Source organism: Hibiscus syriacus, unplaced genomic scaffold, assembly GCF_006381635.1.
Source record: "Hibiscus syriacus cultivar Baekdansim isolate YM2019G1 unplaced genomic scaffold, ASM638163v2 tig00111834_pilon, whole genome shotgun sequence".
Lineage (NCBI taxonomy): Eukaryota > Viridiplantae > Streptophyta > Magnoliopsida > Malvales > Malvaceae > Hibiscus > Hibiscus syriacus.
The window spans coordinates 1,219,367-1,246,758 of record NW_024063192.1 but is presented as its reverse complement, the minus strand read 5'-3'; the positions used below and the strand labels follow the sequence as shown (position 1 = coordinate 1,246,758).

Sequence of the window (27,392 nt, the reverse complement as noted above, 5' to 3'; positions counted from 1 at the left end):
CACAAACTATATTAGTGTCGACACATTATTTATACATATTCTCTCATAAAACCGGTATAATTGTACCGGTTAGATTGAAAAATTACATATTACATTATACTTTTGGGTTCGATGATTTTGGGATCGACACTTTTTATATATGGATCGACACTTTATGGGTGCACCCTGTTTTCCATTCATTCTGGAAAAAAAATATCGACACAAACTATATTAGTGTCGACACATTATTTAGACATATTCTTTCATAAAACCGGTAGACTTGTACCGGTTAGATTGAAAAATTACATATTACATTATACTTTTGGGTTCGATGATTTTGGGATCGACACTTTTTATATATGGATCGACACTTTATGGGTGCACCCTGTTTTCCATTCATTCTGGAAAAAAAAATCGACACAAACTATATTAGTGTCGACACATTATTTAGACATATTCTCTCATAAAACCGGTAGACTTGTACCGGTTAGATTGAAAAATTACATATTACATTATACTTTTGGGTTCGATGATTTTGGGATCGACACTTTTTATATATGGATCGACACTTTATGGGTGCACACTGTTTTCCATTCATTCTGGAAAAAAAAATCGACACAAACTATATTAGTGTCGACACATTATTTAGACATATTCTCTCATAAAACCGGTAGACTTGTACCGGTTAGATTGAAAAATTACATATTACATTATACTTTTGGTTTTCGATGATTTTGGGATCGACACTTTTTATATATGGATCGACACTTTATGGGTGCACACTGTTTTCCATTCATTCTGGAAAAAAAATATCGACACAAACTATATTAGTGTCGACACATTATTTAGACATATTCTCTCATAAAACCGGTAGACTTGTACCGGTTAGATTAAAAAATTACATATTACATTATACTTTTGGTTTTCGATGTTTTTGGGATTGACACTTTTTTATATATGGATCGACACTTTATGGGTGCACCCTGTTGGCCATATTGTAAATTTGCCTTTTACTTCCAAGTATCAACATGACCCTTAATGTGTATAAGAAACATGTACAACAACATACTGCTAACTTTTCTCATCTCATTCATAATTATATTCACATACAAAAATATAAATCGTATACAAAATTATAAATCTTATACAAAATTAACCCTACATTTACATCATTGCATCCTTTTGTTATTCTTATGTAATATTGCAGCTTTTGTTATCTCCTGTCTTCGTTCATTTTGATTGTGGCTTACGAGATTGTTTAATATTCGCGATCGATCCCAGTCTCCAACAACCTATATTCAAATTGTCAGAACGTTAAGTGTTGTCAACTACAACATTCAATCTACGACTTTTAACAATTTTACCACAAACGATTTTTTCTATCCACTTACAAAATCACCAGTTGCCCCTGTAGAACCGATCGATTCCATCCACATCATCACATACATGCCGCAATCATATCTGTTACAAAATTTGAAAACCACACATGTCAATTATGATGAATACTGCATAAATTAAGCTTTCTATTTGTGATAACATCTCATACCCATTCAATTGCTTATTCTTCTTATGCTCCACAAATTTGAAATTTTTCAAGGGATACTTTCCTAGAGATCCACAGGACTCAACCCAAATGCGTTTCTTATTATAAGAATCTAATATTTTAATCTGCATTAAAATAGAAGAAGTTATGCACCAAAAAAATTATGCATTATAATTTACATAATGTCCTTTCATACATACATACATACCAATCTCTTAGCATCCTTCACTCTCTGTTTAGCTGCTTCAGTTGTAAACATACTATCATATATTGTTACAACATGATCTACCATATCCAACACCAACAGATACCAATGTGAATTATGGTAGTTTATTGTGATCATGATCTGCAACAAATTTCACACCCAATTTGACAAAATTCAACATTCTATATCCGAAAACATCATTTGCAATTGGTATGGTGTCTTACCATCTCACAGTCGGTGAATTTCACATAGTTATCCAATATGACACCCCAGAAGGTAGAAATACTCTCAACACTTTCTTTGTTGTTGGCATCCAACGCCTGTTGCTGTAATTACGCAACAAACATTATTAATTTACCGTCTATAACACTACTTTTCAATATTTATTAATTTAACTCACCACTAAGAGGTATGGAAGGTAGCCAATCCTCCGGAGTGACTTTTGAGAATCGTAGCATATGGTCCAGGCGAGCAAATCGATAACCTAACAAAATTAATTACACAATCAGAACATATTCAATAAGTTTTAACATTTTCTACTTTCTACTTACCACACCGCCAACCCATTCCGTAGGCTTCAACGTTGCAACGTCGTATACAGTAGCGAATTGATTTCCCATTGAGATTACAGAATATCTGTATGAATCATTAGGATTAATATGTTGTCATGAAATAATTAAATATCACTCACAAAACAATATATTTCACTTACCCCGATTCTAACTCGCTTTTCCATAAATAATCACAAATTGCAGCTTCGATGTCATCAATTCCGCTTGGAATATCCGCTTTTTCAACCTACAATTTTCCATACAAATTTTTGTCACAACAACATAATAAAAATCAAATTAAGTATTATTTTATTAAACTTACCTTCTGCTTCTTCTTCTGGGGTGCAGGACATTCCGAATCCAAAACTGCTGCTATAACACTATCCGGTGTATAAATGACATCGACTTCCTTCCTCCTCATTTCTTCCATCTCTTCTTCTTCCTCCTCCCTCTTTTCTTCTTCATATTTTTTCAGTTCATCGTACTTTTTTTCTACATAGTTCTTCATCTCTTTTATTTCACCCTTCAATTGAGCTCCTTCATCCGAGTATTTATCAACCACCCCCTTCACCCCCGTAAGTTCACTCCTCAAATCCACAACCTCCTTCACCACTCCCTCAAATTTTTCTCCCGTCACCATCTTAATATCACCCCTTAACACCTCAACTTCTTTCACCACTTCACCCCTCAACACCTCTACTTCTTTCACCACTCCATCTATTTTTCCTTCCACTACCCCCTTATGCCTCTCAAGTGTATCTTCGACTCTCTCGAGTTTCTCTACGACTCGATCAAGTTTCTCTTCGACTCTTGATTGTCTTTGCATGATTTCAAATTGGATTTTTTTGATATCAGCCAATTCAGACATCAAAATGTCGAAGTTACTCTGTTTTCCCTCACCGTCGTCCCACTCACCGTCATCCCCCAATACAACCATCCCTCCTTTCTTCTCCTCTGCCTCCACTGCCTCCTCTACATCCTTGCCAATAACCTTCAAAATTAAATTACAATATTAAGACATTGATTATATTCTTAATATTATTTAATTACATTTATTACCATTTCTTGCTTCTTCCCTCTATCCAACTTCAACTTCACCATCACTCTAACCACCTCTTCCTTCCCCCATGCACGGATGCGTGCCACTCCGGTTCTTTCATAAGCCGGCACTGCCTCACAGCCCGACCAAAATCGAACAGTGCAACCTGCATTTATAATAAAATTTATATTTTTATATAAAAACACAAAAAAGTGATTCAACTCATTTACCTCTAAGATTGCTATGCACCCTTTGAGATATCTCTGGCTGCCCTTTTTAAAGGTGATTATTGATTCAATCAATCTCGAATGGATATATTCAGCCCAATTGAATTCACCCTTCAAGCCTTCATCGCAAATGAGCTTCATATATTCCTTGTTCGTTGACGTATCACCCGTTGGACAAAGAAATATCCCGACAATGTACAATAGAACTCGGGCCTTCAGCTCATCCCCCCAGTAAGATCCACTTTTGATATCCTCTTCAACTTCAGCATATGTCACCTTATGATTCAAACCATATTTGGAGGCAAGTGCTTTCCAGTTCTTACTCCTACAGACTTCTATAACACTTTTGCCTTTGTTTTGTACCCCAATACGGCTGCAGCAGTCGATACCCCCAGAGGGAATGAATAATCACCATACTTAGCCATACATTGACTGACGTCAAATTATGCCATCAAGGATCGACACAATTCCCTCCGAATAGGTCGATCCCTTACTCCGATCAACGATCCAAAACCTATTTCTCCCAGCACATTCAACTGACCCTTCTCCTTAAGGTGTTTAATTAATAAATTCACCCTTTTAATGCTGCATCTTGTCGACACTTCCTACATTTTTTAACAATATACAATGTTATAGTTCTTATATATTTTGTATCAACGTATTTACAAGTTTAATGAATACCTTATTTTCATGTGCTTTCCTCCGTTCTTTGTATTCTTTACTATCATTCCTTGACTGTGTGATGTAAGGTTCCTTTTCAGCATCACTCATTGAATTCCATTTGGACCTCACATCTTTTTTCACCTAATATTAAACATAAACGTTTCTTAATCAATACATTAACACTAAATACTAATACTACTCAATGTCAATTTCATTTTACATACCGAACCGCTCTGTGTGCCATCTCCCTTCATCCTTTTGCATTCGGCCATACTGTTAACATTTAAATTTTGTAATCAATTTAAAGTTTATCGATACTTTAATCCAATTACCATTTCAACAATAATAACAAAAAGACATTGATACTTACTAGAAGTACATATATCCACCCTTTGGTTGCTTTCGAGTCTCGACCTCAATTTCAAAGTCATCTGCTCCACCAACAATTTTCCAACCCATTGACTCCATTTTTCCTTCATATATCAGTTTACGCAAATCAAATTATTTTGTTACATACACTTTATTCAATATACAAATATAGATAACTACTCTTGTGGTAAAACGGTTTTCTTCAAAAGAATTTGAATGGCCCCACCAAAATGTGTCGGCACATTTATACAATCTATAATATCATTTTCTACCTATAATATTTAATAAAAGTATCGACATTTATATTTTTCCTTGAATATCTATTTCTACCTGCAATCGGTCCCAAATGCTTCCTTACTCCAAAACCCCAAACAACACATAAAAAACCCTATCGCGATTACTGTAATAATAAAAAATTAGGGTTTCGACAACATACTTTCGATTCGACTGCATCAACAAACAAACAAACTTCGCTTTAGAAACGCCTTCTGAAATGCAGCAACAATTACGCTTCGATTTCAAAAACTCGTCCGTTCTATCTTTTTTCAGAGGATATTTAGCTATGACCTTTATATTTTCATCGGATATGTTATTTATATTTAATCGATACAAATACAAAAGTGTCGATACTTTTATGTCAGGTGTTGATACTTTCGAAAGGATAATTACCTATTTCTTTGAAAGTGTCGATAATTTATTACACATACTTACGAAAGTATCGACACTTTCAATATATCCGGTATCATTTTACCGGTTTTATCATTTTGATACCGGTTTTATCATATTTTTACCTGTTATATCGTTGTAGATCGATATATTTTTTTAAAGTATCGACACATTATAGGCGCTATAACTGCTTCTCTTTTAAATTCACAAAGTGTCGATCCTTATATAAAGTATCGACACTTTTAATATATCCGGTAACGTTTTACCGGTTTTATCATTTTGTTACCGGTTTTATCATATTTTTACCTGGTATATAATTTTGGATCGATACATTTTTTAAAAGTATCGACACTTTATAGGATTTAAAACTGCTTCTCTTTTAAATTCACGAAGTGTCGATCCTTATATTAAAGTACCGACACTTTAAATGTATCCGGTAGCGCTTGACCGGTTTTATCATTTCTATACCGGTTTTGTTATAGTTTTACCTGTTATATCGTTTTGGATCGACACATTTTTAATTTGGATCGACACGAACCGGTAGCACAATTTTTTAATATTTCTTCATGACTTAGACCTACTTTTATAAGTATGGACACTTTTATAAAAATGATATATACTTTTTTTTAAGTTATGTAATTTATGTTTCAATTTTTGTAATAGTGTTTCATGTTTTCCACCTACAATATTAATTTAATAATTTCATTTACACAAAAAATTATTTGATTGTTTTGATATTTTATAAAATATTATTTAGATTTTAAATTTAACAATATTAACTAAAGATAATAATAAATATATTTTCACTGTGAAATAAGTATGAACACTTTTATAAAAATGATAGATAATTTACAATATAACAGGTAAAAATATGACAAAACCAGATTCATTATGACAAAACCGGTAAAATTTACTTGATATGTTAAAAGTATGGACACTTTTATAAAAAGCATAGATACTTACCGATAACCAAAGTTTACCGGCTACCAAATTTTTTAATAGTTTTTCATATTTTCTACCTAAAACATTATTAGTTGTCAACATAATAGGTACCGCTAAACCGAATTTATTAAATACATTTTAATGTATCCGGTAATGCTGTATATTAGCCGTATATTAACCCGCTGAGACATTCCCGTGAAGCGTCGCAGCAGCCTTGGTGGCTTGGCTTGGCCGTAATTAAAGGAAATTACAAGCGTATCCCTCTTATATAAGTTTATGTCCTTTTCCGTCCCCACATTTTCAGCCCGTAATCGCAATGGGAATTTAAGGCAGCCGTTTGGGCCTTCGTGAGACACCATCTTCGTTTACTCAATTTAAAAGGTTTAATTTGCTCGCAGTCCCTATATATTTTTTTATTAATCTAAATAAATACAAGATAATATATGTTTAAACACAACTCTAAATCATTTGACGTTGAAGGCTCACACCCTTAGTATTTCTGGTGCTCGTACCCAGGACCTCAAAGAATAACAATAATTCTTTTACTACCGAGGTCGTTTATTTCTTTGATCCCTATATCTTTTAATAGTTATCATGTCAAAATTAACTCTTAATGTTTATCAAAATGATTATTTCAATCTTTATTCTATTTTGGGGAGTACTTTGGCCTCAATGTTTTATTTTAAAATAAAAATGTCCCTGATGTTTAATTGAATAATCACTTTGATCTTTTTTCTAGAGCATCTTAGCCCTCAACGTTTCATTTTATGCTAAAAATACACATATTTTAAAACATTAAATGTTTGTTAACCAACGGTTGTCACTCATAAAGAGATCATTTTATCCTAAAATGAAACATTAGGGATCAAAATGATTATTCGATAAGTACCGGGGTTAATTTTAACTTTATATCTTTCAAACATTTGAAATTTCATTGTTCAGGAATTTGATCCATCTACTCTTTCGTTTTAATAACCGAAATATAATTGATAAAAATATTTTTTTTAATAATCTATAATAAAATAATGAATTTTTATACTTGTGGATATAAGTTATCCTTTGATTACGATTTAAGCGATTGGGATTAATGCTTGAAATTGATTTAATTTTGAAATAATCTGTTACGTATTAAATTCTCAACCTACCTGTAACCCCTCAATAACGAAAAACACGTAATCGACTATTAATTCTAAAATCGTTTTGCATTAGATTATTGATTCGATTCGATTTGATTTTAAATAATATTAAATATAAAATATCGAAATGTCTCGAATCAAATCACGTCATTTTAAATTTAATCCACGTATCATATCTAATAGATGAACAATCTAATCCTCAGACATGTTACAATCTTAAACGATAAGATTTATGAAATAAGATAAATCAACATAAGGAAAAAAATGTAATTTTTATATAAAAAATAATTAATAATCGATGCTCAAAAGGGAGACAACTTCAGCAAAATCTAGGGAAATTAAAATTGATTTATATTACAGATTAATCTTGCGATGGTCATAAACTAAAGATATATATATATATATCCATCCTTGTGTAACTTTTTAATATTTCATTTTTCCTTTGTTAAACATAAGGATGGACCGGGAGGGTGAGTGAAGCATTCGTTTTCTTAAATTTTAAAATTATAATATATTTTATATTTTTTATATTAAGAATATATTTTTATTTCTAAAATTTGAAAAATTCAAATTCACTCCTCGTAACATAAAATTTTGTGCACGTTCGTCCTTGAAAAATAAATATGTTGCGGTCAACCTTGAAACTAAATAGCCACTTTTTTTTTTGGAAAGTTCTACAGTGCGACACCCTTAATATACAATTAAAAAAAGGCGTTGCCGGTTTTGTTATTATTTAAATAACAAAACCGGTAAAAAATTACCTAAAACATTTTTTTGGTACACAAAAGTTTAGGTCATGGGTGGCTCCCCCAATCCAGGACCAGGGCATATCTAAGACTCAATTGAGATTTACATAGGACTTTACAGGTTGCCCACCAAGAGTGACGGTGGTAGGATTCGAACTTGGCCTTACAAGCTCAAATTTATGAATCCCAACCACTTGTGCCAACACTCATTGGCACCTAAAACATTGTTATTTCTACCTAAAACATCAATATTTTTAACATTTCTGGTAAAGTTCCCAACAATAACAAAATCGATAGCGCTTTACCGGTTTTGTTAACAAAACATGTAAAACTCCTAATAATAACAAACACATGTAGAAATAATAATGTTTTTTTCTCTCTGTACTTTTGAAAAAAATCAATGTAACACTCGTATTATTTCTCTCTCAATGTGACCCTCCACCTAAAAAAAATCCAATTCGATCATTTGACTAACGTTCTTTCATCGTTGATCATTACGATACTGATGTGTCAGTTCACAGTTCTAACTTGACAATCCAGGGTGGCAGATTAATATGACGGATGACATAGTTGATTGGCTAGATTGATAACTCAAACATGATAGATGGACTATCATGTCAACACCATAGACTGTCACATTAATACCGTGAACCGACAAGCCACTATTGTAATGGTCAACAACCTAAAATATTAGTCAAAAGACCACATTAAATTTATTTTCTAAGTTAAAAAGTCCCAAGAAAAAATGATACAAAGGTATTATTATTATTTTCAAAAGTACAGGGACCTTAGGTACATTTTGACTTTATTAAATGTATTAACATATAAGTAATTTTAAATAAAAGTGGCGGTGGGTCCATTTTATGACGTGGCAAACACCCGGCTAATCCGGATTAAGTATGAACCCATCTCTGTTTTATTTAAAGCTTTCGAAACAACAAGAAAAAGCGAATAACATACCAATACTCTCTCTCATTTATTCTCCAACTCTCTAAATTCTTTCTTAATTATTCAAAAAAAAAGATTATTGTTATTTGATTCTTGTTTTCCGATCAGTTCGGACTTTTTCCGATCGTCGTGATTGTGGAATTGTACCGGTACGTCATCTCTTTGTTGTTCGTTTATTGTGAAAATTTGGTGTAACTGATGATGATGGAGACGTCGGAGTGTGGGAGAGCGGTGGCGATGGAATTTCCGGAGAGTGATACGCCTTCGATTTCGCGTGTGCCGAGGAGGATTCGGAAGAGGCTTCTTCTTTCGGAGTGCAAGACTCCTACCGTGGAAGAGATCGAAGCGAAGCTTCGACTCGCCGATCTCCGCAGACAGGTAAAACTCGAGAGTTTCAGTTTGTTCCCCCCTCCCCTTTTAAAATGAAGTTACGTTTCTAATTCATTTCTTAAAGGGAGAGTTTCTTAAAACAAAATTTACGGAAAGAAAAAATTGAAGCTTTTTTTTTAATTCTAAAGAATTATCTTACAATTTAAGATACTGTTATAACAGTTTATGAAGGGCCGATAAATTTTCTTGTCTCGGATTTTAATTTTGAATTCCAAAACTTAATTACTCTTGGAGAAGAAAAATAAGTCCACAGCTCCACCTAACTAAAAGTGGTTTAGGTTAAGTATTTCTTTATTTTAAATAAAGAGAGCAAATTAACTGAAATATATTTTTGCTGCATTTTGTTCACCATTAATTTTACTTATTGTTTGTTCTAGTATCTGGAAAATAAATAGTCTAATGATTCTATTTATTATGTCATGCCATGGATCGTATTTAAATGAAATCAAAATTAAAAGATTTTGAAGTTTCTTCTCCCTACAGTAAAATCTTTGTTTTGAAGCTTCTTCTCTGCGTTAGGTAAAAGGGTGGTGGTGGGTGTTGCTGCCTAAATTAATTTTGCAATTTTTGGTACTTTGTTTCACGTGCAAGCCCTTCTTGGGAAGTTTAATTTACCGTGATCGTTTTTGAATCATTTGTTTCATCAATCCCCCCTTTAGGTGCATGCCAAACTCAGTTGAGCTTATTTAATTCCACGTTACTTTTATCTGCCCAATTTACAGCAATTCTATCAAATATCTGGCAAATAAACTAGTGCTTGAACTTTTTATTTTGGCACGGACTATACTTCACTTTTTTTGTGGTGGTTGTTTGATTGTAGCAATTCATTGAAAGGGTGTCAAGCAAGGCGAGAACAAAGCCAAGAAGCCCTTCTAGATCCTCATCAAACGAGGAAGACCTTGGTCAGCGCCTTGAAGCGAGGCTTCAAGCTGCTGAGCAGAAAAGGTGAATTCAAAGTCTAGTGTCGTGCTACCTCTGATGATAATTAGTTGTTGCATTCTCACAAACGTCTTTCTACTATTGTTTGAGTCCAGCTGTGTCCATTTTTTTTTTGTTGTTTCCTACAGTTCTCCGTTTGATTTCTTTGTGCTGCTGTTATGTTCTTTTAAATGGAACTCATAGTGTGATCTTTTTAAGTGAAAACAAGTTCTAATTCTGCTTTTTGTAATTTGAATGTTCACGGCTGGTCGATCAACAGGTTGGACATGCTGGCAAAGGCTCAGATGCGCCTAGCCAAGTTGGATGAGTTGCGGCAAGCAGCAAAAACTGGTGTAGAAAAGCGTGTTGAGAAGGAACGTGAGAAGCTTGGCACAAAGGTTGAATCACGGTTTCAGCAGGCAGAGGCAAATAGAATGCTTATTCTGAAGGCTTGCAGTCAGCGAAGGGAAACTCTAAATGAGAGATCATCACAATCATTGTCACGGAGGATGGTTAGAGAAAGTAAATATAAGGAGCGTGTGCGTGCTGCTATTCATCAAAAGCGTGCAGCTGCTGAGAAAAAGAGAATGTCCCTGCTGGAAGCAGAGAAGAAGAAAGCCCGTGCTAGGTTTCTGCAAGCTCGACGAGTGGCTAAGTCCATCTCACATCAACGCGAGGTTGAGAGGAGGAGAATGAGAGATCAGTTGGAAGACAGACTGCAAAGGGTATGCATATTTTATAAATTTCTTTACTATGATCCTCCATCTTCTAATGCAAATGCGCTTTTCTTTCTTTATATATTTTTTTGCTTGTATTTATGTTTTTCTTATTAATTTATTGACAAAAAGGCAAGGAGACAAAGGGCAGAGTACTTGAGGCAGAAAGGAAGGACACAAAAATCTATTCAAGTGAATTGTACCAGGATGCAAGCTGATTTGCTTTCTAGAAAACTAGCAAGGTATAAGACAACTGATAGTATTGTTTATTATCTACTGTTGTAATCTTCAAAGGGTCTTTAAAAGATATAGAACATTATTATAGGAAATTATAAGAAATCATTTTTTGCAACACATTCCGGTGAATACCTGAAAGGCTAAAACTACAAATGAGTGAGTAATACTTTTTGTATTGTGCAGGTGCTGGAGGTGGTTCCTAAGGCAGAAGAAAACTACTTTAGACTTGGCAAAAGCCTATGATTCCTTGAAAATCAATAAGACATCAGTGAAGTCGATGCCATTTGAGCAATTTGCCCATTTAATTGAATCATCGGCTACCCTTCAAACTCTGAAAGCTTTGCTTGATCGTATTGAGAGCCGCATCAAGGCCTCTAGGAGTGGTGGTGCTGCCGATCAGCTATCCAGTCTGGATAACATTGATCATCTTCTCAAAAGAGTTGCAACTCCAAAGAGAAAGACCACTCCCAGGACTTCAATGAGAAGCAGAGAGGGTAAGAGAGTTACCTCAGTGAGGGAGACTGCCGAAAGTCTTGCTAAATCATCAAGATATCCCGTCAGAGTCTTTCTTTGTGCATACATGATATTGGGCCATCCCGATGCGGTTTTAAGCGGTCAGGGGGAGAGAGAGGTTGCTTTGGCCAAGTCTGCAGAAGCATTTGTTCAAGAGTTTGAGTTGTTGATAAAGATTATTTTAGAAGGTCCTATACAGAATTCTGATAAAGAATCTCAATGTGCATTGCCCAGACGTTTGACCTTTATGTCACAGCTCACAGCATTTGACAAAGCGTGGTGCTTCTACCTGAATTGCTTTGTGGTGTGGAAGGTTAAGGATGCTCAGTTGTTGGAGGACGACTTGGTAAGAGCGGCATGCCAGCTTGAACTCTCAATGATTCAAAAATGCAAGTTGACTCCAGAAGGAGATAATACTGCTCTTACTCATGATCTGAAGGCTATTCAAAGACAGGTAATGCTTGCAGCTTAAAGATTAAGAAGTTTACTGAGCCTCAAATGTACAATTAAAGTTGGAGATAATCATGCTTATTTTGAAGTTCTAATTGAATTTTCTTATAATTCAGGTTATGGAAGATCAAAAACTTTTAAGGAAGAAAGTGCAACATTTGAGTGGATGTGCTGGGATTGAAAGAATGGAATGTGCACTATCTGAAACACGGACTAAATTTTTTCAAGCAAAGGAAAGTGGGAGCCCAATGGAGTCGCCACTTATGTCCTTTATATCTCCAAATATCCATGGTTCTCCTAGTTCTCCGACTGCTCAAACAGATAATAGTGGTCGGACTCAGACACAAAACCGTGTTGTCCGCTCTCTGTTTAAGGAAGATGGCACATCCCCTTCTATAAAGTACGTTTCCTCTGTGCCTTGCAGCAGCCAATCAGTTGCTGGGCTGGGTTCTACCGAAAAGCATACGGTCACTGAGAATGAATTGATTGTTAATGAATTCCTTCATGGACAATGTGGGTTTGTTGATAACTTCAGTGCCATTGACGAAGATAAAAATAGCTTAAAGGTATGTGCATTTATAATAAATTAGTATTTGTAGAAGAAGCAGACACTAGGGATAGGAATTAATAATTACATGATTATATATTGCAGGCAAAGATGAGAGAAATAATGGAGAAGGCTTTTTGGGACGGGATCACAGAATCCATGCGACAGGATGAGCCTGATTTTGACCGAGTTATCGAGCTTGTGAGAGAAGTGAGGGATGAAATTTGTGAGCTGGTTCCTCGCTGTTGGAGAGAAGAAATAACCGATGCTATCGATTTAGAAGTTCTCTCCCAGGTACTAGAATACCTTTTACAATTGCCATATTAGTATTCTTGTTCCTAAAAGAAAATTCCCCTTTCTAAGGTGATGAAGTCGGGCAAATTGGACATTGCTTATCTTGGAAGGATTCTGGAATTTGCATTGGTGACTTTACAGAAGCTCTCCTCTCCATCCAATGATGATGAAATCAAGGCTGCTAACCAGAGGTTATTGAAAGAGTTAGCCGAGATATGTGAAGCCGGGGAGACATCGGAAAATTCTCCTTCCCTTGCAATGATCAAGGGTATACGTTTTGTCCTAGAGCAGATTCAGGTGTTTTCCGTCTCCATTTCTTATTCCTCTTGATCGAATGGATTCTTCATTGTATCACCTGTTTCAAAGGCATTGGAACTATATGCTTCGAGGAAGGTCTTTTCTAGTATCGTAATATGCTCTTTTTTTCTGGACAGGTTCTTAAGAGAGAGATAAGCAGAGCTCGTATAAAGTTGATGGAGCCATTGTTAAAGGGACCTGCTGCTTTGGATTACCTTACGAAAGGTTTCGCTAACCGTTACGGATCGCCTTCTGATGCGATCTCATCTTTACCACTGACCGTGCAGTGGCTTTCATCTGTCTGGAACTGCAAAGATCTGGAGTGGGGAGAACACCAAAATTCTGTGTCAACTTTGAAGGCAAAAGATACTTCATCTCAGGAGCTTTTTACTTCCATCACGCTTAAAACCGGTGGAAACTATAATTCGGGAAATTCAAGCCGAACTACGTTTGGCAATCCTAGTGCTTCTAACGTTACAGGTATGCATGTGAAACTACTAAAATTGTTTGAAGGGAAGCTTATTTTCGAGGATAACTCCCCGAAAATTGAAGCTAATATACTTAGAGATAGAGAGAATCTTAGCATATTAGCATCGACTTCCCAGAAGTCATCCCAGAAATAAGCTTTCTAAGATGTCTCTTAGAGACATCCAATCATAATTCGTATGTTCTTTGGTCAGGTCATGAACAATCAGAATGTAAGGGAGAGAGAGTTGATGTACTGGTTAGGCTCGGGTTGCTAAAGTTAGTGAGCGGAGTTTCCGGTCTAACACCGGATGCTTTGCCAGAAACCTTCGCGCTTAACTTCTCTAGATTGCAGGGCGTCCAGGCTGAGATTCAAAAGATCATTGTAATATCCACAAGGTATTATTCATTAGATGTTCATCTTGCGGAATTCATCGAGCGAGTAATGGATCTAATATTTTAGTTTTTGATCTGCAGCGTTCTTATTTTTAGGCAAATCATCTCGAGCTCAAGCGAGCAAGTAGTGGCTAGCTCCGATGACATGGAAAGAATAACATCAAACTGTGTGGAACAGCTTTCGGAATTCTTAGACCGTGTCGAAGATACGGGAGTCGAAGGGATCGTTGAAACAATCAGTAGTGGCATAGTAACAGACGAGACGAGGAAGGCTATGATGGCCAGGATGCTAGCAAAGTTCTTGCAAGCCGGGGATCCAGTGTTCGAAAAGGTGTCCAGTGCTGTTTATTTAGCTTTTAGAGGGATTCTGCTCGGGGGGAGCGGTTCCCATGGTAGACAGTTAGCGGGAATTGCTCTCCGTCGAGTTGGAGCTGGTTCTTTAACCGAAAGGGTCGTGAAAGAAGCCGAGGTGTTGGCGGTTGCAGCCACGGTGTCCGTCCACGTCCACGGGCAGTGGTATGCTACCTTGATCGGTAATGTGAATAATGTGTGAAAAAAAAGGCTACATTTAATTCTGAGGAACAAAGTATGGTCAGATGGATTTATCTAACTTGTATATGATCGGTTTAATGGAAATGTTGTGATGTAAACAATGTAGTTTGGTTAATGGAAAAAGGAATATATTTGTCTGCATATCATTATAATATTAATAATAATAATAATAATATAGATTAGATAAGTATATATTATGATTTTTATATTTTTAAAAGGTTAAAGTATATAGGTGGTCCCTTGACGATATTATTTTATTGAGTCATTTGATTATTAAAAGTTACAAAATGGTCCTTTGATTATAAGGAGTTGTTTTGTTGAGTCCCTCAACTATTAAAAGTTATAAAATGATCACTCGACTATTCATTATGTTACAAACGTGTTATGTTAAAAAATTAACGATCGTCTGAGCTGGACATTAACTTGTTGATTAAGATATGATAATCATTTGAGATTATAAGATCAGATTGATGTACAACTCATACTGTCATCAAAATCTTAATAGAAAATGACGGGTTTGAATAGAAAATGACGAATTTGGAACATAATGAATAGTTGGATGATCATTTTATAACTTTTAATAGTCGGGTGACACAACAAAACATGTGACTCAACAAAACAACTCCCTATAATCAAATGATCATTTTGTAATTTTTAATAATTAAGGGATTCAATAAAGCATTATTTTATAGTGAGATCATTTGTTTACTTTACCCTTTTTAAAATGAATGAAAATGTAATTATAATTATTAATTTCAAAATAAATAATTGATTATTAGTGCAAAACGAAATTAATCATTGAATTTTCTTTTATATCCGATGCTTATAAGGTTACAATTTTGTTAACTAAGATTATGTAAGATAAACATTGTTGTTAGGTTCATGTTCTTTGAAACAAGTCGTATAGAGTCTCAACTTTTGTTTCTTCTTCAATGCCTTCGTATTCTTCTTCATCGATGGTTAACGGCTGTGATGCATCAATGTTTATCGACTCCGATAAGTACTCCTCCACCCTCGACGAGAAGTCAACCAGGCCGGTGTTGGAAGTCCCGAGAATGGCCGCCGCTTGTTCCGAGGATGTTATAGTTATTTGATTCAACGACTCCATGGATGAACTTCTCGATAAAGTGCCGACCGTGACAGCATCCCTCTCGTCATCGACGATCGATTCAAGTGAGCACACGGATCTCGCGGTATGCGAGTGCGTGGATTCGCGTTTCGACTTCGCTTTCACTCTTTTACACCAACTGTGAAGTGATTCTCTTACGCTCTCGGCGACTAAGGCTTTCTTGCACCGAGATCCCATCTGAAAACGTCAGCGAAAGCCGACGTCGGTGAGGCGAAAAAACACGACAGTTATGATATTACGGCGGAAAGATATGCATGAACTACGTAAACACTCATCGAGCTCGAGGACAAGCAAACCTGTGTGACAATTACATTCAAAGGCACCGTGATAGAGCTACACCAGAACTGAACAAGAACCCTGCATTTACCCAATGACACATTATAGACAACAAATGTTCATTGAAGTTGTGTATCGAAGCTCGGTGTCGAAATAAAACCGTACCCGGAAACCAATCGGAAGGCGATCATAAGATGGTTTTTCATGAAGCACGATGTATGCTTGAATCCCCACTAAACAAATCGAGAGAACGAAGATTAGTCCGCTTAAAGAAGAAACTAACTACCCCTGCAAACGCCTTGCAATGCACAAGAACTTCAAGCTTACCAATGACCATAGAAAGGTAGCCATCTCAAAGGCATTCTGCACGAACAGAACGAGTAATTAACCCGAAACCGATACTGATACTAAACCGAATGGTACATAAGACATGTGAAGCATAGGGTCTTACCTGAAAAATGATAAACTGTATCAACCTGAGTAATATCTCCGGTTTCCGGAACCAGAACAAATCGTCGCGCGGCTTCACTTGCGCTCCGGTAGGCGGACCGGTCTGTTCCTTAATCTCCAATGCTAATGAGGAAACAACATGCTGAAGCTTCGTCCCAACCAACATCACAAGCTTCGACATTCGAAACAAATCATTCCTCAGTTCTTTCTTTCTTTCTCGAAAACAAATTTCTAGTTCGAGTCGATGTACTTACAAGGGCAGGGATGAACGACAACCAGAAGTAGATATTCAATCCTGAACCACACAAGTAAATACGTATCAATGCGCCTTGGTTCGACCGGACTTGAGAATCGTAAAACCGAAGCAGATGTACAAAGAAAATGTTGCAGAAGTAAACCAGTTACCATGAATGTTAATGAAGATGCAAGCTATAGCATATGCCCAAAGTGGCCAGCTGCAAAACCGAAACACAATTCTATTATATGATCTGACACATTAATAGTTTTGATCATAATGTGCACTTACCTAATACCAAGAATGCCTTGAAACTCGTCTTCCATGCTTCGAACCATATAGCTATGGAAATTATACGAAAGCGGCAGCTTGTGCTTCTGGAAAATAGAAGAAGAACGTCGAATCTCAAAGTAAAGGTGCAAATGAACTTAGTTTTAACAAATAAAGTTATATTCGTATTCGTTTATTTTTTGAAGGTGTTTTATTCGATTCGTATTCATTTAAATTTTTAATACCACATTTATATTTATTTACTTATTTTTAAAAATATCCGTATTTGTTCATTTAGCTTTCACGATTATATTCATTTAATATTCGTTAATATCATTGTTTAACATTTGTCAAGATGTTCTTTATATATTAAAATAAAATAAACAAATAAATAAAAATGGTAAAATAATGTCATTAGTCTTTAATCTCCTTAAGCTTTACAATTTGAACTCTAAAGTTTACTTTGTGTTCAATTTAGTCCCTATCATCACTTATATTTAAAAAAAAAAATCGGATAAAGAAGTTTGTTCAATAACAAAAACTAGCCGAGTTCATTCATTTATCAAGTATAAAAATTTTGTTCATACTCATTTATTTACTTTAATAAACGATCGTAAAAAAAAACAGATTAGGAACAATTCATTCAACACACTGTTTATTTACACCTACTAGCAAGTAAGCAGCATAGATGATGAAGGAGAAAGAGATAACTCACCATGATGAACCCTAGACGAAGTGCCAAGTAATCCGATTTCTCTATAGAGCTCCTGAATTGTCGTAGAAAGCAAAGCTGTACACACAAACAGCAAAATCAAAGACTAAATGACAGAAAATTACGGGGGGGGGGGGGGGAAACATCGCCGAATATGTATAATTGAGAACGAAGATCACACCATCCAGATGAGAATTCGACTCTTGCTCCATGGATGAGATGTGTGATGGAAAACGAAGGTGGTTTGTCGTCTCATCACTTTGTTTCTCTTCGCTACACGCAAGGTAAATCGTGATGGGGAAAAGAAATCATGATCGGAAAAACAAGAACTAATATGTTGATGATACTTACCTTGCAAGCTTCCGATTCCATCGGGTATGGAGTTGGCTAGGTTTTCCCATTTTCTCCAGCTATAGATCTGCAAAGCAAAGATGGAGATTCCAAAACCATGGACCACTTCTATAATCGAGTTTATGATTATCATTTTGTTAAATTTTAAGAAATTTATGTTTGTTTCGAAGTCCGATATATTGGAGGTGTTTGGCAAACAATTTTTCGAAATTTTTTTAGTTTATTTAAACATAAATATTTAATTGATAGTTAAATTATTTATTTTTAGTGTTTGATAAACACATTTTTTAAAGGTCTTATTGTACAAAATAAACTAAAAATGAAAACGTTAGTAAATCCTTACCATAAATAAGATTTTATTTTTATTTATTCTATTTTTTATTGTATATTCTTAAATATATTTTAATTAAGAAAATATAACAAAACATAAAAGTAAAAAAAAAATGTAGTGTTGATATTTTATATAAAGTTAATAGTATGTATTAATCACAATGTTAATATTTGTAAATATTAAATTTAAAAAATATGTTCAAAATTTTTAAAAATATTCACTAATTTTCTTAAGGAATTTTTAATTCATTGTCAAAAACATTTTATCCGAATAATTTACCCCAATAAAGACTGAAGTATTATAAAACATATATGTACTTAATAACTAAATATATCGTACCCTTATTTGTCATTTTACTCATATCAGCTATCACCTAAATTTTACCAAACACTTCTATATAAACAATTAATCAAATCAGTTGATCAAACCATCTACTGGAATCATTTACCAGCTATAAGTTATTAGCCAAACACGCACGAAGCTTTGTTTAGTGATTTAGTACATAGAATTGTCAATTTTAGTCCGTTTTAGTATATAATTTTTTTTCAAAATCATACCTAAAGTTTAGTTTTTGTTTCGTTTTAATATATGTCGTTAAAAATTTTAGTTTTTATTTCATTTTAGTACCCATTCAAAATTTTACGTTAAGTTTAAAAAAAATGAAAGTTTATGTACTAAAACGGACAAAAACTTATAGTTTATGCACTAAACGCGTTGAGTTTCTAATGGTAGGATATTAAAATGAAATGAAACTAAACGTTAGGCGTGATTTTGAAAAAAATAAAAATTTAGGTATTAAAACGAATCAAAACTAATTGTTTAGGACTAACTGTGTAGTTTATCCTTTTTTATGATTAGAAGAAATACATAGGTAAATACTAAATTATATCTCCTAATTTTAGTTCATTTTGATTTTGTTCCTCCCTCATTTCCTATAATTAATTATACTTTCCCCTAATATCCTGACTCCAAAAGTTAAGGGACTGAATAGTAAAATTAATAATTAATGTTACATATATGTTTTAAAGTGGTTGAGGACAAATTTAGTCAAAAGTTAATCTTAAACAAAGAAAGAATTGAATAAGCAAAGAAATTAGGGATCAAATAACAAAATAATCAATTTATTCAGTTACAAACCAAAACAATGTTTTAATTATTATTATTTTTTTCATTTATTCGAACTTTTCTAATTCAAACTTCCCTTAAACTCAAAATTAAAACCAAAAATTCAAATTAACTCAAATAATTTAAAATAAAAAATTATTTTTTTAATCGAATCAATATTATTCCCTACTACTCAATAGATCAGAAAGAAGAGAGGGTGTACCTTGCTCATAGCCAGGCCAACAGCCAGACAACTGTAGAGGACGTGAGTAATGCCCAGAACGAACAAGAACCGGTGGAGTTGCTCGAGTCCTTCGAACGACACGAACGGTTCACGGCCCTACGTTCAACCGGTACCGGTGAGATGGTTATTTTGCCGATATCGAAACCAAGTCGAAATGAGCAGGGGTTTTACCTCGCCACATTGATGTGCCGTAACAGCATGTAATCCTTTAGGAGGAACAACACTCTCATTCGAAGAAGATGGGGTACTCTCCAGCAACATGTTCTTGTTTAGATCGTAATCCATCTCGGAGCAAGTATAGAAGCGGCTCGAGAACAACGACGAGTTTACGCAAATCTCGGAGATCCATCGTGCCCATTGTGCCAACAACAATGATATAAGACCCAACAGCATCAACTCTGAATTATGATCCTCATTTTTAATTAGGGGTGTATTTAGTTCGGTTCGGTTTGGTTTTTTACTAAAAATTGAACCGAACCGAAAAAACGGGTTTTTAGAATTTAAACCGAAACTGAAATCGAATGTTTAAAAAACCGAATTATGTGAAATCGATTTTTTCGGTTCGGTTCGATTTTTTTAACGGTTCGGTTTATCGGTTTTCTGATAAAAAATTCACTTAAAACTATAATTTTTTAAAAAAAAAAACTGTCTATTCGGTTCAATATAGAACAAATGGGTTCTATATGGAAAACCCGAACCGAATCAACAGAATTGAGACTTTAAACCAACCCGAAAACCGAACATTATAAGGTCAAACCGAACCGAACCGTTTTACTCGGTTCGTATCAATTTTTCGGTTTTCTCGATTTCGTTGCTCAGCCCTATTTTAAATTGATTCTCAAATTTTTGAATATTTTTATCACTGAACTATGACTTTTACTCTATATTGAGCACTAAACTTTTGAATGTTCTAATTTCATCTCCGAACTTTTGAATGGTTTAGGAGAAGTTATTGGTCGAAAGTTTGAGATCAATGTAGAATAAGAGTCAAAGACTCACACTTTGAGAATAAATTTCAAAAGTTTGGGATCTATTTAGAATCTACGGAAAGTTATTGGAAAGTTCAAAAGTTTGGGATAAATTTAAAACGAGTCTTGGTTTGGGGATGAATTTCAAAAGTTTAAGATCCATTTAGAATGTGAATCATAATTTGATGATAAAATTAAAATGTTCAAAAGTTTATAGACTCATTTAGAATGAGTGTCATAGTTTGATGATGTACAATACAATTAACTCTAAGATAAACTACGCATTTAGTACTTAAATTATCAGTTTTGGTATGTTTAGTGTCAAAACCTTCAATTATTTTCAAAATCATAACTAACATTTAGTTTTTATTTCATTTTAGTATCTCACCTTTAAAAAATTAACGTGTTTTGTACTTAAACTATCAGTTTTAGTCCGTTTTAGTACTTAAACTTTTATTTTTTTTTCAAAACTTAACTTTAAGTTTTGGATCGGATACTAAAATGAAATAAAAATTAAAATTTTTACTGTTATGTACTAAAATGAAACAAAAACTAAATTATAGGTACTAAAGCGTAATTTACCTTTAACTCTGTTATTCATAATGAAACTACTCCGAAATAGATGTATAGTCACTCACCTTCCTTGATCTTCTCCAAAGAAGCAAACAAAGCTTTCCGCCTGGTTTTCTTTAACCACTACACAGATTAAAAATCAAACTCAGATGAAAATAAAAACAATGTATTAGCTCAGCAGCAACATACCCATATTTTCCTTCATGCTTTTCGACATTTTCTCAGTAACCAAACATACCGTCATACCCTATACTTTCCCATAACTAAAACCTGAGTTTTCTCCATACTCACCTTTCCAAATCTATAAATGGAGCGTTCAACCAAAAAGCAAACGAAAACCAACACTGTAATGACAGAAGCAACAGTATAAGTTGGAGTCTCTGCTAAAGACCTTCCTCCCATCATCATCTTTTCCATTCTTCTTTTCCCTTACATCAACAAGAAAAAAAACTCAAACTTTCTCAGTTCCTTCGAGCTCCATTGTTTATAAAAATGGAAGCTTTACAGAGAAAATGAAGTACCCAGTTGGCAGGAAGATGAAAGATCCGGGAAAGGAGGGGACGGGGTATTAACTAAAGATTTAAAGACACAGACTTTTTTATATATATAAAAGGTGAGAGAAGAACGTGGGAAGATGATTAAAAACCATTAGTTTAACATGCAGTGTTTTGTCGTTACTTGTGAATTTGCAAACAGACCCACCTTCATTTTGCATTGAAAATGGAGTTTAAATTGCAATAATCTCTCGTTGTTGATGCTTCACCGAATCCAACCTACTCACATGGGAAAGGGCTCCTCTCTCTCACTCTTTTTCTCTCTCTCTTTAAATTTATGGGTGCTTTTTGAGTTTTGAAGATGATAGGCTAGGGATGGTCAAATGATATTATTATTTTTACTTAATTATAGTCCTCAAAGTATAGCTCTTTTATAAATAGGTGTGTAGATTATTTATTTTAAGGGTTAATTACTTCAAATACCACCAACCTCTATTTAAAATAGGTGTGTATCACCTTGCCGCGAAATGCTTTGGGACCCTTGTTCAAAGGGAATTCTGGGATATTTGGCACACCACTAAACCCTTGTTCGAAGTGCTTTGCATAAGCCTTGACATAATTAAAGACCTTCTGTTTGTCAGGAAAAATTGTTTGGCTACCAAGAAAACCATAGAAAAGGAGATACAGATGAAGAGGAGGAGGAAGAGAAAAAAATAATGGGAAAATTTGAGTTTAGTCTTTTAAGCACTAAAACAAGAACGTTAAAACGACGTCGTTTAGATGAGGCATCCACGTCAGTAACGTCACGGCATGTCATTTCCATGTCATCGTGTCGTTAAATCATTAATGGTGAAGTAGTATAATTGTACTTAAAAGTAAATGTTAGTGTTAAAATTGGTAAAATTGAAACGTTGGTAGTATAAACGACTCAACACTTAAAATTTGGTGATATTTGAAGTAGTTGACCCTTTTTTAATAATCATAGTGTCTAACGTTATAAACGCTATCACTTTAGGTGATCGGGCAGTCAACGACATTAATTTACTCTGTTAAATGACATATGTCATATTCCAATAATTTAAAAAATTAAAATTATATTTTAAAAAACATAGAAAATTTGAATAACCCCGAAACTTTAAAAACATTCATTTCAACCCCTAAATTCACGTCAACTGTAGCCCTTTACCATCGAAGAAGCTTCACCCTACCTCACCTTCTTCGGCTACCAAAATCCCTATGAAATCGTGATCGATCGACGGCGAATCAAAGTTTTATATCTCATGAATCCTAGGATGAAAATCACAATCCCACACGATTCCGACGACGAATCAACGGCAACTACGACATCGTATGACTAGGAGAATGGCATAGACTACGTCGAAGGTAGTGGTCATGGTTAGAGATGACAAAAAAAACCGAACCGTAAGGAAAAACTGAAAAACCGAATTAAACGGGTCGGGTTCGGGGATGATAAACGGGGACGGGGACGAGTTTGGTAATCCCCACCCCGATAAATATTTTGGATTGTTTTGTCTATTTGAATTGTTTTGTTTTTATATTTTGGATTCATTTGGTGGTGTTTGGCGTTTTAAGCAAGTTTAGATCCAATAATGACATTATTTTTTAATTAACTCGTGTCATCTTGTGAAATTTAAACGGTAACGAGGATCCATTTTAAATCATCGCAGTTTTTTAAGTGGGGACGGATACGAGGTTTTTAAACGGGGACGGGGGAACCAATCCCTGACTCAAAACCACCCCGTTGCCATCCCTACTCGTGATCGAAAAGGGCGATAATGGATTAGGGTTAGGATTTAGGGGTTTTGGTGGTTTTTTATAAATTAAGAAAAAGTAGGGTTTTTATAAACATAAATATTTTTAATATTTCAAAATTACCAGTTTGTGACATGTGTCACGTAACGGAGGAAATTAATGTTGTCGATAGCCCGAACACTAAAGTGATAAGTTTGTAGGCACATGATTATTCAAAAAATAATTTACACAACTATTCATGAAAACACGCTATAGTCTAAACACTTATTTTATATTTAAGCCTTGTTTTTTAAAAAATACTTAATTATTAAATAAGTGCACAAACTATACCGTTTTTCCTAAATAGATATCGAAACTTTTTCTTGAATCATCCAGATGCCAAACGTTACCCTTTATGTGCCCGAGCTGTAACCATCGTTAAAATCTATTGTTAAGTGACACGTGTCATATTTTGTTAATTTAAAAAAATATTAAAATTATATATTAAAAAACAAAAAAATCAAAATAGCCCTAAACTTTGAAAACTCTCATTTCAACCCCTAAATCCATATTGACCGCCGCCCTTTACCGTCGACGAAGCTTTATCTGACCTTACATTCCCTCGACGATAAATAAGCCTATGAAATTACGACAATTGATGAGCAATCGATGTTTTATACCCCGCGAACCCTAGGCTGAAAAATCATGACCCCAAGCGATCTGACGACAACTATGGCAGCGTGTTACTAGGAAGATGATAGTGACTACATTTGCGACGTTGGTCGTGGTCGAAAAAGGAAACAATGGCGGGTTACTAATTTAGGATTTTTAGGGATTTTTAAAATTTAAGAGAAACTAGTTTTTTTATAAATATAATAATATTTTCAATTAGAAAAACACAAAAATACTAGAATATGGCATGTATCCCTTAACCAATGACTGGAACTTAACGAAAAAGCCTGGAGGGCCAACTTAAAACTTTAAAAAAAATTAAATGTTTAAATTAAATTTTTTTAAAAACATGAATGGCTTAGTTTATACTTTTCAAAAAAAAATTAGGGTTTAACTAAAATTTCTAAAATTTTGAGAGACTTTAATGAGAATTTTTTAAATATAACGGGAGAGAGTTTAACTAAGAACATTAAAACATTTTAAAATTTAATATGAATTTCTAAAAGTTTTAGGGGGCATTCCCCACTAGTCCTTCTTATGTTTCGCCCTATTCCTTAACGGAGAAAATTAACGACGGTTACGATTCAGACACATAAAATGATAATATTTATAAATAATTTATTAAATAATGTTATAAGTTTGAAATTTGACGATGTGAATAAATTTTATTAGACGGATCATCTCCATAAATATTCATATAAAATATTTAATCTAAATTAATCATACAATTAATTGAATATATATTATTATAAAAATTTACAGAATACTTCATGATATAAAAATCATGTGAGGGTTGGTTGCATATTTTATTATGGTGTAAATCTCATAATGTGTGTTGTTTTCATATTTATTTTTGTTTCTATTTTGGTTATGTTTTTTATTTTTAACTTGATAGGGCTTGTAATGATCATTATTTTAATTATATTTATAGTTGCAGAAAATAATGTAAAAATTTAGAATAAAATAACCATAACTAGAGGAGAAACATTTTATTATAATCAACAATAAATAATATCAACGAGTGTTGACACAAGTAGTTCAGATTCAAAAATTTGAGTTTGTAAGGCCAAGTTCGAATCCCACCACCGTCATTCTTGGTGGACAATCTGTAAAATCTTATGTAAATCTCAATTGAGTCTTAGGTATACCCTGACCCTATACTGGGGAGCCACCCCTGACCTAAACTTTTGTATACAAAAAAATCAACAATATATCATAAAAGAGTTATACACAAATACATCAAATTATGGAATGTCTTTGAGTTTATTATAAAGTTTTGAAATAGGAATATATTTTCTGTTATTTTTTTTAATTAATATATTATTAAAGTTTTGTTTCATGAAAAATATATATAAAAGATGGAAAATGCTAATAGAATATTATTCATAAAAATAATAAAATATAGTGTTGACTCAACTTGGACTTTATTTAATTAGAGCTCGTGCAGCTCAGCCGACCTACGCTATGTTGTATATGTCCCTATATTATTCTATGGGTAAACTACACCCCAATGGTCATTAATATTTGAGTAATATTTTGTTTTCTCCACTGAAGTTTTAAAAGTAATAAATTGGTCACTAAGATTATCGATTTATAATGAAATTGTCACTCCACCGATATATTTGTTAAATTGATGACGTAATGTTAATAAAGAGGTTAATATTTAGTTTTACCCACAAAATTGTTACTAAAACATCAAATAAGTTCTTAAACAATAATTTTATATCTAATTTATCTCAAAAGCATTCTAATTTATAGTTTTTTCAAACTCCCCACCACAAATGTATTCGAACCATCTTCCTTACAAAATGAAAGCCACACTCTATAGACAAATGGAGTTTTTTCCATCAAAGACAAATACATGAGTATTTAAAGCTATATATTCAATTAATTTTAATGTAAAAAATAATGTTTTTGGAATGCTTTTTGTTTGTAGTTAAAATATTTAAGGACAAACGATTGTTTGTTTAACTGTGATTTTCGTTTTGTAAGGAAAGTGATTAGAATATAATTGAGATGGTGGAATGTTTAAAAAGCTGGAAATTAGAAAGCTTTGAGGATAAATTAGATATAAAATCATTGTTTAAGGATCTATTTGATGTTTTAGCAATAGTTTAGGGGGAAAACTAAATATTAACCTTTTTATTAACGGTGTCACATCATTAGTTTAACATAGAAAACGGTGGAGTGACATTTTGTTACAAACCGATAGCGCTAGGGACTAGTTTGTTGCTTTTCAAACTTCTATGGAGAAAACAAAAACTTAATCAAACAATAGTGATCATAGGTGTAGTTTACTCTTTTTTTGGTATCAATAATATGTATCCAATTTATTGATCGATTAATTCGATTGATTATTACAGAGACGATGACGAACCTCCCAAGTCTTGACCCGTTTATTTCATTCATAAACGTCAAAATTCAAATATATAATCTTATCTATAAAATTTAGTGTTTCACCCTATTAAACCATTAATTATCGATATTCCTATATTATAACAGGGACAGCATAATGGTCCTGTAATATTGGACTTGGTTCAAAAACAACTACTAATTCTACAAAAATAACATCTTGGTGTTTTTCAATCGAAGACCGCATAGCGCAGTGGATTAGCGCGTCTGACTTCGGATCAGAAGGTCGTGGGTTCGACTCCCACTGTGGTCGTTGTTTTTTTCTGGTTCAAATATTTAAGTTTTGGGCCTTTTTTTTAGTTTCAAACATCATTGCATTTAAGGGTGATCATAGATAGGGTCGAGTCTAATTTTTACTAATCTAATCCCGATTCTAGAATAATATTATTATTATTAAACCGACCCAAATAAATAAAAAATAATCATTTTTTATAAAATAATAATCTAATTTGAAATATATAGAAGTGTGCATTTAGGGATGATCATGGATAAGGTCAAGTCTATTTTTTTTATTAATCTAATCCTCATTGAAGAATAATATCATTATCTAATAAAAACTTTAATTTAAAAACTTAAATCTGACCCACATAAATAAAAAATATATTTTTTGATAAAATAATAATCTAATTT

The 27,392-nt window shown here is 33.8% G+C and overlaps 2 protein-coding genes and 1 non-coding gene across 6 annotated transcripts; 2 read left to right on the top strand and 1 right to left on the bottom strand.

Moving 5' to 3' along the window:
- The first annotated feature begins 9,005 nt into the window (after window positions 1–9,005).
- Window positions 9,006–14,930, top strand: LOC120171587. 2 transcript variants are annotated; one of them, XM_039179264.1, is made up of 11 exons: window positions 9,006–9,392; window positions 10,225–10,349; window positions 10,603–11,047; window positions 11,171–11,280; window positions 11,459–12,242; window positions 12,355–12,804; window positions 12,891–13,079; window positions 13,149–13,376; window positions 13,514–13,856; window positions 14,057–14,240; window positions 14,319–14,930. In XM_039179264.1, the coding sequence occupies exons 1-11, from the start codon at window positions 9,213–9,215 to the stop codon at window positions 14,788–14,790; spliced, it is 3,510 nt and encodes a 1,169-aa protein (XP_039035195.1). In that variant the 5' UTR covers window positions 9,006–9,212; the 3' UTR covers window positions 14,791–14,930. The 2 variants fall into 2 exon arrangements, with proteins under 2 accessions (XP_039035195.1, XP_039035197.1); XM_039179266.1 differs by having other exon boundaries at window positions 14,197–14,240; window positions 14,319–14,409.
- A 637-nt stretch (window positions 14,931–15,567) lies between these two features.
- Window positions 15,568–22,283, bottom strand: LOC120171588 (MLO-like protein 4). Of its 3 annotated transcripts, XM_039179268.1 has the most exons (16): window positions 21,954–21,969; window positions 21,724–21,860; window positions 21,498–21,555; window positions 20,063–20,289; window positions 19,871–19,987; window positions 18,213–18,279; window positions 18,043–18,134; window positions 17,865–17,939; window positions 17,171–17,256; window positions 17,050–17,099; window positions 16,899–16,939; window positions 16,646–16,816; window positions 16,522–16,557; window positions 16,360–16,427; window positions 16,215–16,275; window positions 15,568–16,095 (listed from the first exon to the last, which is right to left on the bottom strand). In XM_039179268.1, exons 2-16 carry the CDS (start codon window positions 21,847–21,849, stop codon window positions 15,670–15,672), a joined length of 1,701 nt encoding a protein of 566 aa, XP_039035199.1. In that variant the 5' UTR covers window positions 21,850–21,860; window positions 21,954–21,969; the 3' UTR covers window positions 15,568–15,669. The 3 variants fall into 3 exon arrangements, with proteins under 3 accessions (XP_039035199.1, XP_039035198.1, XP_039035200.1); XM_039179267.1 differs by having other exon boundaries at window positions 18,043–18,279; window positions 21,954–21,971; XM_039179269.1 differs by lacking the exons at window positions 21,724–21,860; window positions 21,954–21,969 and adding an exon at window positions 22,135–22,283 and having other exon boundaries at window positions 18,043–18,279.
- Window positions 22,284–26,941: 4,658 nt separating this feature from the next.
- Window positions 26,942–27,015, top strand: TRNAR-UCG. Its single transcript has one exon. It is a non-coding gene; the product is annotated as a tRNA-Arg (tRNA).
- The last annotated feature ends 377 nt before the right edge of the window (window positions 27,016–27,392 follow it).

Bases quoted from the DNA above. Each gene is read 5' to 3' on its own strand.
- LOC120171587 (XM_039179264.1), top strand. From the start codon at position 9,213: ATGATGATGGAGACGTCGGAGTGTGGGAGAGCGGTGGCGATGGAATTT. The intron at 11,281-11,458 runs GTATAAGACAAC...TGTATTGTGCAG, and splicing joins CTTTCTAGAAAACTAGCAAG to GTGCTGGAGGTGGTTCCTAA. The intron at 12,805-12,890 runs GTATGTGCATTT...TATATATTGCAG, and splicing joins AAGATAAAAATAGCTTAAAG to GCAAAGATGAGAGAAATAAT.
- LOC120171588 (XM_039179267.1), bottom strand. From the start codon at position 21,849: ATGGAAAAGATGATGATGGGAGGAAGGTCTTTAGCAGAGACTCCAACT. The intron at 17,257-17,864 runs GTGAGTTATCTC...TCTATTTTCCAG, and splicing joins TTCGTCTAGGGTTCATCATG to AAGCACAAGCTGCCGCTTTC. The intron at 16,096-16,214 runs GTTTGCTTGTCC...TGACGTTTTCAG, and splicing joins TGAATGTAATTGTCACACAG to ATGGGATCTCGGTGCAAGAA.